The 18,038-nt window shown below is 42.1% G+C and overlaps 1 protein-coding gene across 4 annotated transcripts in view; it reads right to left on the reverse strand.

Moving 5' to 3' along the window:
* CCAR1 (cell division cycle and apoptosis regulator 1) overlaps positions 1-7,272 on the reverse strand; it is a 29,570-nt gene extending 22,298 nt beyond the window's left edge. For all 4 annotated transcript variants that reach the window (XM_087767735.1, XM_087767737.1, XM_087767736.1 and 1 more), the window contains exons 1-2: positions 7,117-7,272; positions 6,084-6,202 (exon numbers count right to left, since the gene is read on the reverse strand). In XM_087767735.1, the coding sequence (XP_087623861.1) occupies positions 6,084-6,156 (73 nt within the window). In that variant the 5' untranslated portion in view covers positions 6,157-6,202; positions 7,117-7,272. The remainder of the gene's footprint in view (positions 1-6,083; positions 6,203-7,116) is intronic.
* Positions 7,273-18,038: the final 10,766 nt, after the last annotated feature.

Below are 18,038 nucleotides of genomic sequence, written 5' to 3' on the forward strand. Positions count from 1 at the left end.
GGTATGCTTAAGCCTTACGGTCGGAACTTTTAGAGACAAAGAGCCCTCCACAATGCAAATCTCAGTGAAGGACTGCAAACATATCTGGAAACCTGCTCCCTCTGTGGCAGGAGTTGTGGTTTTTTTTTTTTTTAAAAAGTTATCTGCAGCTGCATGATCAAATATCACTTCATCAAGCTATCAGTCTAGTCCACATGTTTAAATAAAACCAAAGAGAAACTCAACAGGGAAACTTATTGCCAGCAAAAACAGGTCAGCCAGCCACCTTCAGAACTGAAGAACATTCAAGTTGAATAGGGTTCCTTTCTCTTCCAAAGCCATAAAGAGGCACAATGAAATGAAGAACAGATTTACAGTATTCTTCCGGCAGAGTTTGTGCTCCTCACTGTTCTTACTGATCCAAAATGAAGCTGTCATTCCTGACCCAGGGATGCAGTTAAGATTGCTTGTAGCTGGTGATCACCACCATAGAACACACAAAAATGCTGTAACCAACTCAACAGATCTGAATAAGGTAATCCTCTCTACCATGCTGTTCTTTCCAGCAGAGTACAATCTTCAGAAAACAAGTTGATGGCACTGACCATCGTACAATTTTGGAATGAAACATGGAAGAAATATATAAGCAACAGTGAACATAATCACCATCACTATGATCTGTATCAAATATTGTCACATAAGTGTTCCAGAAAGTAATACTATTTTAATAGTGAAATCAAGCATTCTATAGTACAGCAAAATTACAGTATTTCCAGTATTACATTATTTTTCCCTGGAAAATTCCAACATTTGGGTTTCTTTAGAAGCAAAGCAAGCCAAGTCTGAGGCTTCTCCTGTGACAGGCCCTCCATTCTCTTGATCCTCTTCCCTCCTGCTTGCCCATCAGCTGCAATTTGAACGTGCATTTTTGACCATCCGGACCACTGTCATCTGGAACCTCACCAATGCCTCACATAACACACCTTAAACAGACCTTTACATCTAATGAAAATGCTTTGCTGCTGCATCCTGGGACAACTTTCACTTTTCTTGGCTGCACTACTTTGCTGGCTCACTCAAGGCAAATAACCAACACATTGATCTTTCTCCTCTTATTTCTACATGCTAAGCAGAAATTCCTATTAGTGCGGAAATTCACTTCATGCTATTACTTTTGAATCTGTTTGACTACGCTAGCTATTGTCATTCAGTCTAATGTTCTATTCTAACGTTGTACCAACACAGGGGAATGGAGCTGGGAAGCGTCATCAAGCAAGTTTCACAAGTTCTCTTACTTTTTGTACCAAGGATACCCACAAAAATATTAACATGCTTGCTCCCAAAACCAGATCTTCAGTTTCCACTATGACAATTTCCCTTCCAGCATAATCCATAATTATCTCAAACAATTCCCAGCACACCCTAAGACTCTTATCCCATTTTGTCCACTGAGGGAAAGGAGAAAAAAAAAAAAAAAAAAAAAAAGATTTATTTGCCACCTCTACTGTCACTTTATGAGCATTTAATATTAACTGGGTATCATGCAATCTACAACACTGCAGATCAACTTACTAACAAAGGGGAAAGACAAAAGACTGCTGAGATCCCCTCAAAGGATAACACCTGTAGTAACAGGTTTTTCAAAGCTGTATCTTGTTCCTACGGATTTGCCCCAAAGTATTCCAGGAGTTTAATTTGACTACCTTTCATCTATGTACTCATCTTGGTCAAACAGGCTCCGATTAGACAGGTGACTGTGTTTGCATTACTAGTTTAAAAGAAAAAAAAAAAAAAAAGGAAAAATCACACAGAAAAACAAGAGACAATGAATCGAAGACCGACTGTGGAACTGACATCTGACTGCCATATTATCACTACTAGCAACAAGCATCTGCAATGACAAACAATAGCTTCTTAGGATTTGTAATTATCTCCATTAAGTACAGTGATGAAGATGCCTGCCTTCAAATGCAGTCTAACCAACTTCCATTCCCACCAAATACTGCATGGCACGTCCATCTCAAAGGGCTCAGACAGAAATCGGAGTCCTAGGCTGCAGCTCAAGCATCTTTCTAGGTAACGGAAATTTCTGCTGTAGCAAACACAAAGACAGTATTTAGTAGTCCCTCTTGCTGCTTCTAAATTCCAGAGACCCTTTAAGGTCATATTTTAAAATATGTAGCTACATGTATCTCCTTGATAAGTGATGTAGATTTATTAGGATTACAGTAAGGGAGTACCCTATCCAGGGCTTTGGACACTTTTCACAGTTGTCAGAAATTGTGAGTTTGAGTCCTTGGGCTTTTAAGTTTCTTCAAGTTTAACACACTTGCAATACAAATGCCATAAAACCTACTCCAGAAAAATTCCTTTTAACAGGCACACAATAGAAACTAGGCTCAGCATATTTATCACAGGACATCCGTTTACAGCAAGCCAGCACATTGTGCATCAGCTACTAGTTCTTAGTGGTTCTGAGATCCACTACATGCTTCTCCCGTTCTTACACTTTTCTTTAGTCACCTCATAGGGGCCACCAGCAACTACAAGATACTGAGCGTCAGGCACTTTTGCCTTCATCAGGTGCACTGTTCTTCACTCTAATGCAATGAAGTCTTGATATAGCAACGACGACGACACCAATCAGCCAGAACACAGCATAGCTAGGACTTCCCCTTGACTACAGTTCTATAAAAACAGGCTTCACTATGCAAGCAGAACCCATAACCCTGAAAACAGCATATGCCAAGCACTGCGATACAAAACCAAAGACCTGTAAAAAATGAATAGCTGAGAGAATAGGAGGGGATTCTCCTTTGCAGGAGTGTCAGGAACTTGCACATTGTTATGCAAGTTAAAAGTATAAAGAGTACTTGTAAAAAGCAATCTGTGCTATCTAGGAACTTTATAATTTTTAATTTTTTAAAATTTAATTTTCTGTAGTAGGCGTGATTTAATTTATGCTTTAACAATGCTTAACCAGCACAGCAGGGACTTTATTGTAGTTTTAGTCACATGATGCACAAAACCATGAGACAAGGAGTAGAGAAACAATTTCACTGTGTTACAAGTAGGAGTCTCTCTTCACACACAGATCTTTGCTGGCATCTGGAATTACCCGCCTCTCTTCTAATACCACAGACAGTAATTAGTAAGCTATCCCAAAGGGATCCCAGAAACCCTTCATTACACAGCATGTCATTCTACAGCTACCTTAGAGTGTCACACCTTAATAATTCCTTAACTCATATAGTTACTTCTTCACCAGGGATGGCCAAGACAGCATCCAAGTCAGCAATACAAAAAAACAAAAACCCACCCCTGAAATGACCATTTTGCAATTATCAAACTGGGTTTATAACACTGTCACCACTTTCGACAACAGCTTAGGGAAAAAGCTATATATCATGTTGCTTGTGTTACAAAAATCAAGATCTCTTTCCCCCATACCCAAGCACCTTGATGCTTTGGAGAAGGAACCTGACACTTGGATAAAAGCCACTGGCACGCATAAATATATATAACACCTTTTGCCAATCCTCTGAAAATATGTAAGACTTTGGTAAAAGTAGTTCTTTTAAATCAGTTTATGAACATTGAGCTTCACAAGGGTAAGCCAATCTGCACAACTTCTTGAGCGCAGCCACAGATGAGAAGCAGTACATGCTAGTCAGCATGCCTGAGCACTGACAGCATCTCTCTTCATCAGGCACGCAACCTAGCTGAACAATCATAGCTTCATGCTGAAAGGTGCATGAAAGGTGACTACTTAGCTGCAGTTCAACGGTAAATACTGTTCTTCAGCTCTCAGCAGGCCCAAAGAGCGCTGCATACTTTTCAAAAGAAGTTTCCTGTGCTCTGTATTATAAATCGTTATAAATCAAAATTGCCAATAAAAAAAGCAGGGGAACAAGTATGTACATGGGTACTAAAACACGAGCTGGGCAGCAGAGTCCCGGCGACGGGATTCAGTAGTACAGACAGGGAAGAACGAGGACACAGGCATGGTGATTGTGTATTGCAGTAGGAACAGGAAAGGGCTGCACAGAAGGACACAAGGAACTAAATGCCTTCAAGTAATACTGGAGAGAAGATACTACAGTGTGAAGAGGGACACTAGGAGTATGAAGGAAGGTGGAACTAACACAGGAAGAAGGTAAAAGTGCAACCAAATGTTAGTCTTTAATGGCTGCCACGTTTGAGTCAAGTGCTGCTGGATCAGATGAGCAGCTAAAAATCCCTGGAGATACTGTCCTCATTGAGCAGGTGAAAAAACTCTCACAGCGACTGATGCTGACTAGTCCTATCCCAATTAAATTTTGCACTTCATTTAATTTAAGGAGGCTCAGAAGTAGGCTAACCAAAGGCAGTCATAGGAACAGGAAAATGGATAAGTTGGTGTGTGCTTCTCGTGCCCTTGCTCCATCCACCTCTTCTCCAGGGCCCCCTTCTGGTCCTAGCTCAGCAAGGTCTAAGATGGCTGCCAGCTCCTCCCCTTCAGCAGGTTTTATGCAGCTTTCCCTCTGAAACAGGACATGGAGCTGACCCTCAGTCTTCCACCTCTATTTTTGATACACCAGCTGTCACATCAGCCAACATATTAAGAATACTCCAGCCCAGATGCTGTCATCCTTTGATCACTCCAAGGTATCACCCAGTCACACACAAGAACCAAAAGCAAAGTCTGTCTCTCCCACGTTCACAATGTCGACCCTTTCCAGCCGTTAAGCAATTTCTTACAAGAGAGTAGTGCCATTTGGATCAGGGAAGCGTGAGCTACTCAGAGAAACAGCGCAAAACTGTTTGTAGGCAGCTGGTTAGGTTCAGCAACAGTCTAGGCAGAGAGTGGGACTGAATGGGCATGGAGGAAAAGGAAAAGGCACACTGGGACCGAGTATCATGAAACACATGGCGAGGGGGGCAGTGGCTGTTCCCTGATGATATGCCCTCAGATTGAACCAGTGCCCAAAGTAAAAACTGGAGATGGAGGAGTCATTTCAGGAAAGAAAACTGAGTCAGGAGAAAGATTTGTTCTTCAACCCCCCCCGCCCGACATGCACCTGCAAAGAATGGCAGGCATTCCCAACTTTTGCTAAGCTCCCAGACGTAAAACCACTGACGAAGGAGGTATGTCACTCAACCTCATATCAGACTAGGGCAAGATGCAAAGAACAACTGCAAAAAAAATACCGCTCTTTAGAAAGATATCTCTTCAACAAGGTTACTGCCTGTGCTCACATATTGACATCCTGAATCCTCAAAGTACCACAGCTTTGCTGAAGCCTTTTCACATCAGACAATGAAACTACAGTATTTAGGCAACACTTTGTATTCAAGAAGAGAAAAAGGCAGAACTAGAAATGGAAGCACGAAGATTCACCACGTAGCAAGCTTCACATTCTTGCCTCAAAACCTTTTATGCTACAAAACAATGTGAAACATGAAAATCTAGCCAGCTAGGTTTTTAAATACACTAGCCTGTGATTAAATAAGGCTTCTTAGCTAAACCAAAGGAAACCCTCTATCATTATCAGGGTGATACTTTTGGCTACAGGGATCCTTGAGTTCTAACCTGGCATTAAAAAAAAAAAAAAAAAATACCCCCTCCCCATCCAAGCAGCAAATTTCAGAGACCTAGTCACTACGTGAAGTCTGTCCAACATATTAGTAAAGGTAAAATACTTTGTAAACATTGATTTAGGCTGCCCGGGAAATCAAATTCAGGCAGCACTTAAAAAAATCTGTAATGCCTTATTAGTGCTGTTATTATTTAATCTAGAGCAATGCAATTTGATGAAAGGTAATTTGATTTGCACATCTTTGGACACAAGTAACTTAATATCTTGTTTACTGACCAAGAGAATCAATAAAAATTCACCTGGGATTTTACTTATCACCCCTTAAAGAAAAACCCAACGCAACAGCTAGCATTAGGCAACCATCTTTAATGTCTCTATTGTGTGAAAAACTCTCAACTTAAACCATTTAAATAGAATTTAAATAACTTAGTTAGCATGGTGCCACTCTTAACTGCATACCCAACTACGGAATCTCCAAGTCTACTAGATGTCAGGGTTCAAACATTAAGTGATATGTAAACTGACCTGGCTGAGATACTGCAGTGGCTGTAAACTGAGTAGCCCAAGGGGGATTCTTCTGTCCTCCAAACTGAGCCATGGCGAAAGGCAAAATCTCCTGGGTGTCTATCTTCTATAACTGCAATCTATTAAAATAAAGCGCAGCTACAATCTTTGAAACATATACCATCAAGCTATTTTAATTCTAGGTCAAAAAAAAAAAAAAAAAGAAAAAAAAAGAAAAAGAAGTGTTGAAAGATTATCTTTACACCCCTAAACCTGGTGGGCAACGCGCATCAAAAGCGGGAAACACAAAAAGTTGCAGGACGAGTTATTATCTTCTCCTAAGGCACGATCTCCACCCTCCCCTTCTTAACAATGGGACTAACGCTATTTAAACACAAACATTTATGCACGTTTCCAACGAAGACTAAGGAAAAGGTGACCCTACGGATTTTTATTCTTTATTATTATCATTATTTCTTTCACAGGGCCGCCGCCGGGAAGCGCTGCCGGCAGAGGCGGAGCGCACGCTTTCAGCCACCGCTCCGTCTCCCTCTCCCCGAACAAGGGCAAGTTCACCACGCGAGCACGGCAGGGCCGCTCACCAACCCCCGACTTCCCTACCCCCCCCCCCATCCCTCTCCCCGCGCCCGCCGGGGGAACCGCCCGCTCCTTCCCCGCAACGATTGTTTTAAAAACCGACTTTAACCCCCCTCAGCACCGCTAAACCCCCCCCCCTTTTTTTTTTTTTTTTTTTTGCGCGCGCAGCCTCCAATACCCGCCGCGTAGCCGGGCCGCGCCGCCGAGGAGCGGAAAACATGGCACGGGAGAGAGGAAAAGGGGAGGCGGCGGGCGCCGGCCCTTCCTCCCGGCCCGGCGGGAAGCAGGCGCCTCCCCACCCCCCGCCGCGGCGAGGCCGCCGCCGCCCGCCCCTCCTCCCGCCGCCCCCGGCCAACAATGCGGGCCTGAGCGCGGGCTCGCGTCCGCCGCCTTCCCCACCCCAGGCGCCGCCGGAGCCTCCGCGCCCCGCCCGGGCCCCTTCCGCCGCCGGCGGTACCTGAGCGGCGCCTCGCCGGAGCCATCGCCAGCCCCTCCGAGCCTCCCGCACCGAGCGCGCCCCCACTGCGCAGGCGCTCCCACCCCCGCGGACGGCGGCGGGCGGCGGCGCTCACTGCTGACGTCAGGGCCTGCGACCGCACGGCGCCGGCGGGACCGAGCGCGCAGGCGCGGGGGCCGGGCTGGCGGTTGGGCGCGCGCCCGGCCTGCCGCGTGCGGAGAGGCCGTTAGGCGAGGGGAGGGGCCCCGGCGCCATCTTGGCCGGGACAGGCGGAGGTAGGGCGGGGCTGGAGGGCCGCCATCTTGCAGCTGGGCCTAGCCGGTGCCGCCTCGGCCGTGCTTGCCCTTTCGTCCCTTCTGGCCGCCGCAGGTGCGCTGCTGGACCCTCTCTCCCGCCCCAGAAACGACTCGTAGCTGGCGTCAGGCTGGACAGCTGTCAGACACTTCCCACGCCACCTCACGGGTGCCTTATCGCTGTAGGAAATAGGCAGCCCTCAGCCTGAAGCAAAGCCACGCACGAGCCCCTGAGAGCTGATTTTATGCGCACAAGCATTCAGGCTGTTACGGGGGGGGGGGGGGGGGGCGATAACAGGATCCTCTGAGGTGAAGGAAGAGCAGACTCACCAGAGGGACTCATCAAAGCACTTTAGATGCTTTGAAACAGAGATTGCAGCCAGGAATCATTGCAGTAAGTAGTTCAGTAGTTCATGGGCAACACTAATGTCTCTTTCCTCTTTTGTTGATATTATAAAGAGCCTTCCATCCCTTAGATAATTTTTTACACAGGTTTGCTTTGGGGCGAGATAGGCACATGGGATATTACCTAACATTTGAGAATAAAGTTAAGAAAGACACATTTTGTAAATGAAAATGGGACTTTGAAGTGTTTTATTGTCATTAAAAACAAAGTTAGTGATGGAATAAAATCTTGAGAGGCAACAACATTAAACTGTCACTTGCAGTGGGCTGGATTATGTTGTAGGAAGACAACCAGAGAAAGAAGCAGGAGGCCACCAGGTGAAGGTAAATTTCTTGTCAGCATTTCGTACTCAGTAATATACAAAGACAAATCTGCCTTAGCCCTTTAAAGTATATTGCAAATTACGTGAGGATTTAGATGTTTTACATGAATAAGCATAGTTCTTCATTTTTAAGTCTACGCATTTTAAACCTTACTCATGTCTTTTCCTGGCATAACTCCATCCAACTCAGTCAGTTGACTAAGGCAGAATCTGTACTCTTTAACCTGGAAATAAGATTAGAGGCTAAAAAGGTAAAAGGGCTCTCTCCCACGCTATGAATGAAAAGGACAGTGGCAAAACTGTATTAAAGGAGAAAATAACAGTCAGCAAACGTCAGAATTTTACGAAGTAGCTCTGTTCTTCGGTCTTTTGGCCCAGGGCCTTTTTATCAGAGGATATGTCATTCTTAGAGATGCTCTCAAAGAAAGCCTTAGAAACTCATAGGAAACCACAAGCCTGATTTCCTGTGCCTCAAGTAGAACATTACTTCGTGTACGTTCTCCTTTCCACATACATATTGCTACCATTAGCTGGCAAATTTTGCCACTGCCATTTATAGTACACTAATGACTCCCTTTGAATTCTTTAGGTCTCTCTATCCTCTTTTCAAGATGAACCATGCTGTAGTGATGAAGAACAGCTGTAATCGAAATCATACTGAAAAAATGTGAGCACTTCCAGTCTTGTTTCTTCAAGTAACTCTAGGTGCCCCAAGTATCTTTTAAGGACATTGGGCAGTTTCATCCAATATTGATGAAGGGGCAGAAATCTGAAAGATATGATGTATCTACAAGTTACCTTAAAATAATTGGGCAAATGGAAAAAAAGATACAAATTAGAAGGCAAAAAGTGTAACGCGTATCCTGCTTCCAGCCTTCTTGGTGGTTACAGGAGTTAAGAACAAGCTGGGGACATTGTGGAGAGAAATAATAATTTTTAGAGCTTATAATCAAAAGAAAGTCATATGTATTTTGTTACAATCACTACATTTAACAAAGATGAATGGAAAAGCACAAAGAAAAGAACTTTAGTATCGGGGAATGCTACATAGTAGTAAAATCTCATAGTGCAAATAGTTAATACTTTGGATCTCTGGCCTTTAGTACTCAGCTGCCTCCCTTTGCTCGAGAAAGCCATGAAGTTGATCTATGGCACCTTCCACAGTGGTGTACGTGCTCTTTACTAACCGGAGTTTTTCTGGAATGAAAACACGTATATCCCCTTTGAACAGAGGCTCATTTGGTACTTGATGAAATACTGTTATTTAAAAAGGTTTAAAACTAACAGCTTTCCGGTTTGTTTTTTAAGGATCTGTGACTAAAAGAGCTCTCAGAAGCAACACCTCTTTGTATACCACTTAACACAATCACAGAAATAAATACATTTTCCACTACCACAACAGGGCCTAGCATTACGGATTCAGCACTGTAAGAAGCAACAGCTAACACACCAAAAAGTATAAACACTGAAGTAGCAAGTAAAAGCACGCTGGTCTTGCTGTTGGGTGTAGGTGGAGTGCAGATTGAGAAGTGGATATCACAGGTCTCTAATGAGCATGCTGGGTGTCCAAAAAGCTAGCGTATGGCTTGCTTTCAGATAGAGGAGTTTCTCCATTAGCTCGAGGAATATGAAATTGTACTGTTTCTGCATATGGTGTAAATTTTGGACCGGCACCGATGTTGCTATGTATCAACATTTGCCACATTGTATTTGTTGTTTGGTGCAGTATCTCACCTTCAGCTGAGAAAGAAAGAAAAAAAAATTCCTGTAATTCATTTCAGAGATACAAACACAAATGCCCTTAGCGAAGCTGACTAATTACTCCAACTTCAGATCCCCGAGGTATTGAAGAAGCAGAAAAATAATCACATTTGCCATTAAACAAATCTTGATTGTCTTCAGAGTGCCCCTAAGGTGTCTCCGTGCTGCAGGGGTTTTACAATCAAAGGAATGCCTGCGTATCAGCTGCAGCTAATACCTGGCACTGCCTTTGGAAATAAGTTCTACCTTACAGCCTTGGAAAAGCAGAAGTCCCATTTTTGAAATAAAGTGAAACAAGAAACTGTTACAATGGTTTAACCCAGCAGGCAGCTAAACACCACACAGCCATTCGCTCACTCCCCCCCACAGTGGGATGGGGGAGAGAAGCGGGGGCGGGAAGTCAGATTTGTTGGTTGAGATAAAGACAGTTTAACAGGACAGAAAAGGAAGGGAAAATCATAATAGTGATAACAATGATAAAAGAATATACAAAATAAGTGATGGAGAATGCAATTGCTCACCACCCACCGACCGATGCCCAGCCAGTTCCCGAGCAGTGGCCCCCTGGCCAGCTTTCCTCTCGTTTCTATACTGAGCATGATATCATATGGTACGGAATAGCCCTTTGGCCACTTTGGGTCCACTGTCCCGGCTGTGCCCCCTCCCAGCTTCTTGTGCACCCCCAGCCTTCTCAGTCGGTAGAGCGTGAGAAGCTGAAAAGTCCTTGACTTAGTGTAAGCGCTACTTAGCGACTAAAGCATCAGTGTGTTATCAACAGTATTCCCATCCTAAATCCAAAACACAGCACTATGCCAGCTACTAGGAAGAAAATTAACTCTATCCCAGCTGAAACCAGGACACCTTCTTTTGAAAATGAGAACATGGGTAAGGTTGGTTGTAAGGAAATTATAAGAACTGTATGCTTCAAAGGCAAGTTCCCCTAGTATCTACACGAGCTTCACTATTACTCTTTAATAACTTAATCACTGTACATTATTGACACTATATATAGAGTTCAACAGCATAATAAATACATTATGGCTGAACACCTGTTATATAGTGTCCTTTATACAAAAGATAAGCACTTACCAAACAGTTGTCACTGTACAGCAGCAGCAGAGGTACTGTGATATTTTCCTGCATCAGGTAGAACAAAACTAGTTTGAGATACCTTATGTGCGTGCTGTGAAAGAAAAATGTAGAAGAAATTGTGGAAGAGGCTTATTTTTGGTTGAAGCAAACCAGAAACAGATTTAACTGTATTCACACTATGTATTTAGGAGAATTAATTGGAGGAGAAATTATAATTTTCTAATAAACATAGTTTTGACAATCTGTACAATTGAGAAGACACCGAAATTAGTGTTTCATACCAAACGCAAAGCTACTGGACAGAAAACTAATAATGATGAGTAACTGGTCATATTGTATCTGTCCAGCTAAATATAAGACCTTTGCCAATTACAAGGAGACAGTTATTTCACTCAATTTTGATGATGTATCAACTTTGAAGAGGAAAGATAATTATTATGTTTTTTTCGTATTCTTGTTGGAAATACATTTCTCTGCATGCTGCTCAATTCCTGAATTAACTTTCAGATCTATACATATTACCGGAACCTGCTCTTTGTAGCTGTTGATGTGTTTATTTATGTATTCTCTTCAGAAGGCCAGAGAAGATCATTCAGAAATTCAAACACGTTTTCACCTTCCTAGATATCCAGGAATACCTGATGATAACAACAGTTCAGTTAATGGCTTTTTTGACACTTAAGTTGTAGGAGCCAAGTGCAGCATATAACCTTCTGAGCAAATTATCATAGTTTTTTTCTTGCACAAAAAAATCCGTTGTAGTCTTTATGACTGTAGTCATACGTACTGCGGCTTTACACTTCCCCAAACACATGATACATTCAGTACCCTAAGTTTATTACATGCTGCTATACAAAGCATTTGACAGAAGTGTTTCTGAACTGGCCAGACGCCTCAAGAACATGGGAAGGACATCATAGAGTTAAATTAACCTACATGGGAAGGACATCATAGAGTTAAATTAACCTGATCAGGCTTAGAAGATTGCAAATAACATTTATTTGTTTGTTTGTTTGTTTGTTTGTTTGTTTGTTTTTAAGAGTCCCAGGGTAAGGAGGGAAAGGCTTTTATGGTCTACTATATTGGGACAAAATTAAATGGGTTGAGAATGGACTTGTCACAAAGTTGAAATCGGTATAAATGCTCTAGCATAAATAAAACAATTTTTAATTATTTTGAAGCTAATACACACCAGGAGCACAGGGAAAGTTTTTCATCTTGACATAAGAAAGAAATTTTTGACAGTAAGAACAATCAATCGCTGGAAGAACCTCCCCAGGGATGTGGTGGAGTCCCTGTCACTTAAGGTTTTCCAGATGCAGCTGGACAGGGTGCTAGATGCTCTCGTCTAGACTCCCTTTTCCACAAAAGGTCGGCCAGATGATCTTTTGAGGTCCCCTCCAACCTGGGGTGTTCTGTGATCTATGAACAACACGTACAATATATTTAACTGGCAAAGTTCGCTGTCTAAGGGAACTGGTAGTGACTCGGTAAAATGACTTAAGATCATGCTTTCAGAGAGCTCAGAGAAGAGAATCTTATCTCTTGGTGAAAGTTGTTAGCGTTTATTGATCTTGCAAAAGTAGCTGGAGATCCTAGTCTGAAAAAGTTCCCATTTGTAGAGTTTTTATATAAGGACTTTTGCTGAATGGGTTGTTTGTAGATTTTTATCGGAACAGTTACTGTCTTGGGTTAAAAAATTGCAGTCTTACAGTACAAAGGGCAGTAAAGTCTGCACATCCCCTAAATACCGAATTTCTGTCACATCTCTAGTCTGTCATATATGTTAGTGAGACTGGATGCACTGGTAACCATTTCCTTAAATTTAAGTTAAAAATACATGTATTTGACAAGAGGTTGGTCCTTCCTAAATTCAAGTTTGACCCTATGTCGTCGAGGGCTGAATCCTAGAATATTTTACAGAGCACCGCACAGCTGTCTGCATTCGTATCACATGCAGAGGTTTGACCCAGTGACATTATTAGGGGACTGGTCTTGATGTAGCACATTTTACTACCTCTCATATCGATGCCACTCGCATCTCTAACTCAAGAATAAGGGTTTCTGCATTTATGCAGATTGAATGCAGCATTTAATCCCACTGTGATCTCAGTAAGTGGTATAATGTTTATTTACACTGAATTTAGACGGTAAATGGCATGAATGTCTTTCCCAGGCATAGGAAAAAAACCCTCCTTATTAAGGTTGGTAGGTGTTCATAGCTATAATTTAGCGTTATTTGAATATCTGGCACTACTCCTGGTGCTGACAGATGGTAGTGCAGGGGGGCTAAGGCATACTTTCACTGAGAAACCCCAGTGAACTCCACTGGAAGTACCAAGAATTAACTCTTAGACAAGCTTTAAAGGTCTTCAGAGGTTTACAGAATGACAAAAGGTAGAATGCACTTCTCAATACTCTGCAGCTGCATTGTGTACGATACAATTTGGAAATACATCCCAATGTATTTCATGCAAAGGTTTTTAATTGTCACTGTAATGGCTAAGGGGGATATGACAAGGGATATATAACAAGGCTGGCTTTGTTCCAAAGAGGTTCTGACAGAGAACTGAAGCAACTCCCTTCTTAATATAGTCATGTCCAAAGTTGAAGTTAATTTATGAACAAATAAAAATATTTAGAGAAACAGTACCATTTTTGGAAAAAGATTTGAAATGAGGTAAAAAATTATGTAGAAGAATTAGTCTGGTAATAGGATAGCGCTGCCCACAGTGACAGCTGGACTAGAAAGGAGAGGGCTCTTTAGATGGAAGTGATGAAGGTCTTTTTTCTTGCAGACCTGCTTCAGTGCAGGCAATGGTAGTGGCAGTACAGAAGAGATGCATGCTATTAAATGTAGCCTTGCTGTTACCTGAACTGTGGTTGTTGGCTGCAGTTACGGCGTAAAGCCTTCCACAGCCTCTGTGGTTACATTAAAAAAAAAAAAAAAAAGAAAAAAAAAAAAGGCTGAAGTGATACATAAAAGTCTTCAGCTAAAAAATCTGGAACACAGACTAGACTAAAGGAAGAGACATATTTCTTTAAAAATAAGAAAAAGAAACTCTTAACATGTTTCTGCTAATAACTTAGAAGATATTCTGAGGTAAACAGAAGAGTGAACAGATTGTCAGTGGTGCCGAGATGAAATGTCACCTCAATACCGTCTGGGTGCTCTGTCAATGGAGCAACTCACCACTAGTGAGGTAACTACTAAAAACATTTCTGTTTTGGTTCTGAACTCAGATCCCCACACAGAGGCCTGCAGCGTCTATGTCGTTTACAGCTATTCTTCTGCCAATCCCATGAAAGCTTGGCTTTCATTCAGTTGAACCGACGCTTGGGCACAGTAATTTAATATAAGCAACTAAACATCTTTTCCTAACCAAGTATAAAATACACTTTTTCTTCTGAGTACTCCCATTTGACACTTCAAAATTCAAAGAAATACATTGTTATGATTGAAAAGATGCATTAGAAGAAAACCCTTTTGAAAATTGTTTTAGGTGATCATAGTTAATGCGAAATTTCAGAGAAACACATTTCTTGCAGAAGCGGGAAATCTCTTTTTGGAAAATGTAACTATTTTTTAAGAGCAAAGTAATGCCTGAACTAAAATCAGACAGATCTGATTTCAAATTTTATGACTTTTGGTTTTGCTTAACCATTTAACATTTGACTTTAATCAGAAGTACTTACCTGAGTCTTATAGTTCTTAGGGGAGCGCAGGATAGCTCTTACCTAATGTTGGTTGAAGGAGAAAATATTATTACAAATGTTAGTTTAATGTGAGGTTTCCTGTCTAGGGAGAGCCACAATGTTTGGATCGTTCCTCATGATTCACGGAAGATAAAGAGGTGTAATTCACATGGACCAGGGAGCACAGGAACAGCTACCCTGCATAAGGGCATCGGTTTTAAGGATTCCTTTCTTCTTAACTAACCTGACTTGAATTCAAGTGCTTTAGGGAAGTCCGCAGTACCTTTAGGGAGGCCCTGTTTTTCTAGGTGTATCAGATTTGACTGCATATACGAGAAGGGATTTCTCATCTATCTACTTACAATCTTGGGGTGACCAAGCCATATGAAAGACAGAGTTCATGCACTTCTATAGACGGGCAATAAAGAAGAGAGATCAGAAGAAGAATCCTGACCACCTTTAAAATCTTAGCTCCCTTGCTTGAAAAGCAGGAGATTGAGAGCTGAGAATCTATTTCCCTTCCGCTACCGCCTGCAACATTTAGCCTCTTCACGTAGCAGAGCGCAGGGCTCTGATCTGAAGGACAGGCAGGCGTAATTCCCAGTGCGGTACAGCTGAGCGTAGAGAGTCAGAGATTTAACTTGCTGTGGACAACGCGGCTGCGATTTACCGGAAGAGCAGGGAACATCTTGAGGACTTCTGTGTGCAATAACAGCGCCAAGTAATGCCTGTTTCAGCGTAAGAGGGCAAAGGAGAAAGACTAAAGCTCTCGTATTTGCTCAGATGCAATAGAAATTACATATAAAGGGAATACTTGCCTGTACTCTTTGGGGTGATCCAGGGTACTTGAAAGGGTTGCTGGTGAGCGCTCTACAGTAAAACATTCTTCTTTTTTTTCTTTTTTTTGGAATACATAGCTAGTCAGACCTCACAAGAGCTACAGCCTACGGGGGGTTGTTAAGCAGTGGCACACCTGGGCCACTTACAGCTTCTTACCCTCATAGAACAGGATAATTTGCAACAGCCTAACAAATCTCACCCTTAAAATTTGTAGCAGCTGTAACGCAGATGAATCCTTACAAGGCTTTCTGCTCTCGTGGAAGCGAGTTAGGGTCTATCATAGAAGCGTTTGCTTGATGAAGCACAGGATTAGACTTCATTTCCCTGAAGGGATTCCTCAAGTGAAGGGAGTCGGTCATCAGCATGCAAAACCAGACACCTACGTGTAAAACAAAGCAGTCACAAGAAACTGAACTGCAGACTTGTTAAACCACAGGAGGCACGAGTTTTACTGTTCTGAGCTGAAAAATAAGGCTAAGTCATGATGCCTTCAGCAGCAATTCGGGACTTCTTCAGGATCAAACAGCGAAGTGTTACCCAGTTATGTTATGAATGAATGGAGATGTACATGTGATACAGTAGGGATTCTAAGTAATTTTTGGCTTGTGTAGAAAGACATTGACATTTTCAAGAATTCAACTGCTAAGAATTTTGTATAGCTGGTGTATATCATAAAAGCAAGAGTATCCACAAATAAGCAGACTGGACAGGGAATTAAGAGGCCCATCTTGGGAACTGTGCTCCATCCAATGGTTATTGAAATAGCTGGGTTTAAATTTCCACATTTTAAATATTTTTCGAGTGTGTTTTAGATTGAAAACACAGATGGGTATCGGTGGTAATTACTTTATTTTAGACTATCTAGAACATTTCTTGAACCAAAACACTACTAATTGAAGCACTATCTTGTGTTGCATTTGAATATGATGCTTGTTCTGATGTAGAAAATTCACAGGAAGTCCTATATTTCAATGAATAACCCATGTGAAGATGTAAACTAATATTATAAAATAACATATGACAACAGTAATCAGCATGAGCCTTATCGAACAGCAGTCAAACCCTGCTGTTCTATGATCTTTATCAGGTATTAAGAGTACTGCAGAAATGTGTAACTGTAGCACTAGCAAAAAAAGTTTATCCTCCAATTTAAACTATTGTTAACAATTAATACCATTTTCATAGGTATCATAATTTAAGGCTATAGCATCTTAAGAATGTAAAAGCAACGAACTGTATTACATCAATATTCTATTATCTCTATAATTTATATAAGAAATCTAAAATATGAGAAAGCACCGACGCCACCTCAAGGTGTTGAGCTCTACAAGATAAACTCATGTTTGGCAACGTTTCAGGGATGTCAGGGCAGGTAAATTTGGTTTGGTTTTGTTCCCACAAGCTGCAGGTGAGGCTGTGTTTTAAAATCCCAGTAATGTGCTCCATAATGTATAAAGAAATGTAGCTCTGACTGGGAACACAGCAGGCAGTGGGAATGCCGGGGGAGGCAATAAGCAGTCGGCTGGCAGTTCCTGAAAGGGAGCTGGAAAATGTTGCTTCTCATCCATCTCTCTCCCTCGATAACGATGTTCTTGGGTCTGCTCCCAAGTCTTTAAGTGCCATTCAAAAATCCACACGCTTTCTTGGAAACCTGTGCTATAGGTTACAGACTCCAATATCAAACTGTGGAATGCGTAGGTCTGTTGAAAAATGTGATGGTATGGTTTAGAGGAGGCCTGGGGCAAGTTGGGAGGTGTTGCTATAAAAACCCAGTAATGATTATCCTCTGAAAGAGCAACAAATAACATAGAAGGGTAAAGGCCTTCCTGTTGGATTACCACACTCAGCTCCCAGGAACGAGATGCACCGTATCATGTAATGTAGTTTATTACTAGGGAATTATTGAAGCCTGAGGATAGCAGCATTTGTTTGCCCTCTAGGAGATTCCAGTTGTCCGGAAGATTATTTTAACAGCAGCTTTTGCTACTGTGCTTACTGGAGAAGGAATAGAAGCAAATAGGAACAGAGTTGTATTCCTCCTTTTCTTCGGATCTAAACAACAGGAATTCTGTCTAGTATTGTTGTTCTGCGCTAAAATGTCACATAGTAAGGCAGACTAGCGCTGAGGTCTGTTTTGTTTTGAGAGAAAAAAGTACCCTCTGATTTGAAGCAAATAAAACCTGGACTGTTTCCACTGGATGGGAATTAAAAGCCACAGTGAAGGATTCCTATAACCTTGCTCTGCCAGACAGGGCTGGCAGAAAAAAGAGACACTGTGTAGATGTGCAAACCATTTTGTCCTTTTTAGTCAGAAGATGATGAAGTTCCGCATTTTCTGGCTGCTTCTCTTGCTGTACGGCTCTGCCCGGGACAGGTCAGTCCTGCACGAAGCCAAGGCAGCCTGATGACAGGGACCAGATAGCTGACGGGTGTATGCCCGTCCCTTTCCATTGCAGAAACCTGGCTGACTCGGGTGAACCTACTGTAGTCCTCTAGGGCTGAGTTAATTCAT

The sequence above is a fragment of the Nipponia nippon genome, unplaced genomic scaffold, assembly GCF_047370975.1.
Source record: "Nipponia nippon isolate SJK-2023a ecotype South Korea unplaced genomic scaffold, ASM4737097v1 scaffold_3, whole genome shotgun sequence".
NCBI classification, from domain to species: Eukaryota; Metazoa; Chordata; class Aves; order Pelecaniformes; family Threskiornithidae; genus Nipponia; species Nipponia nippon.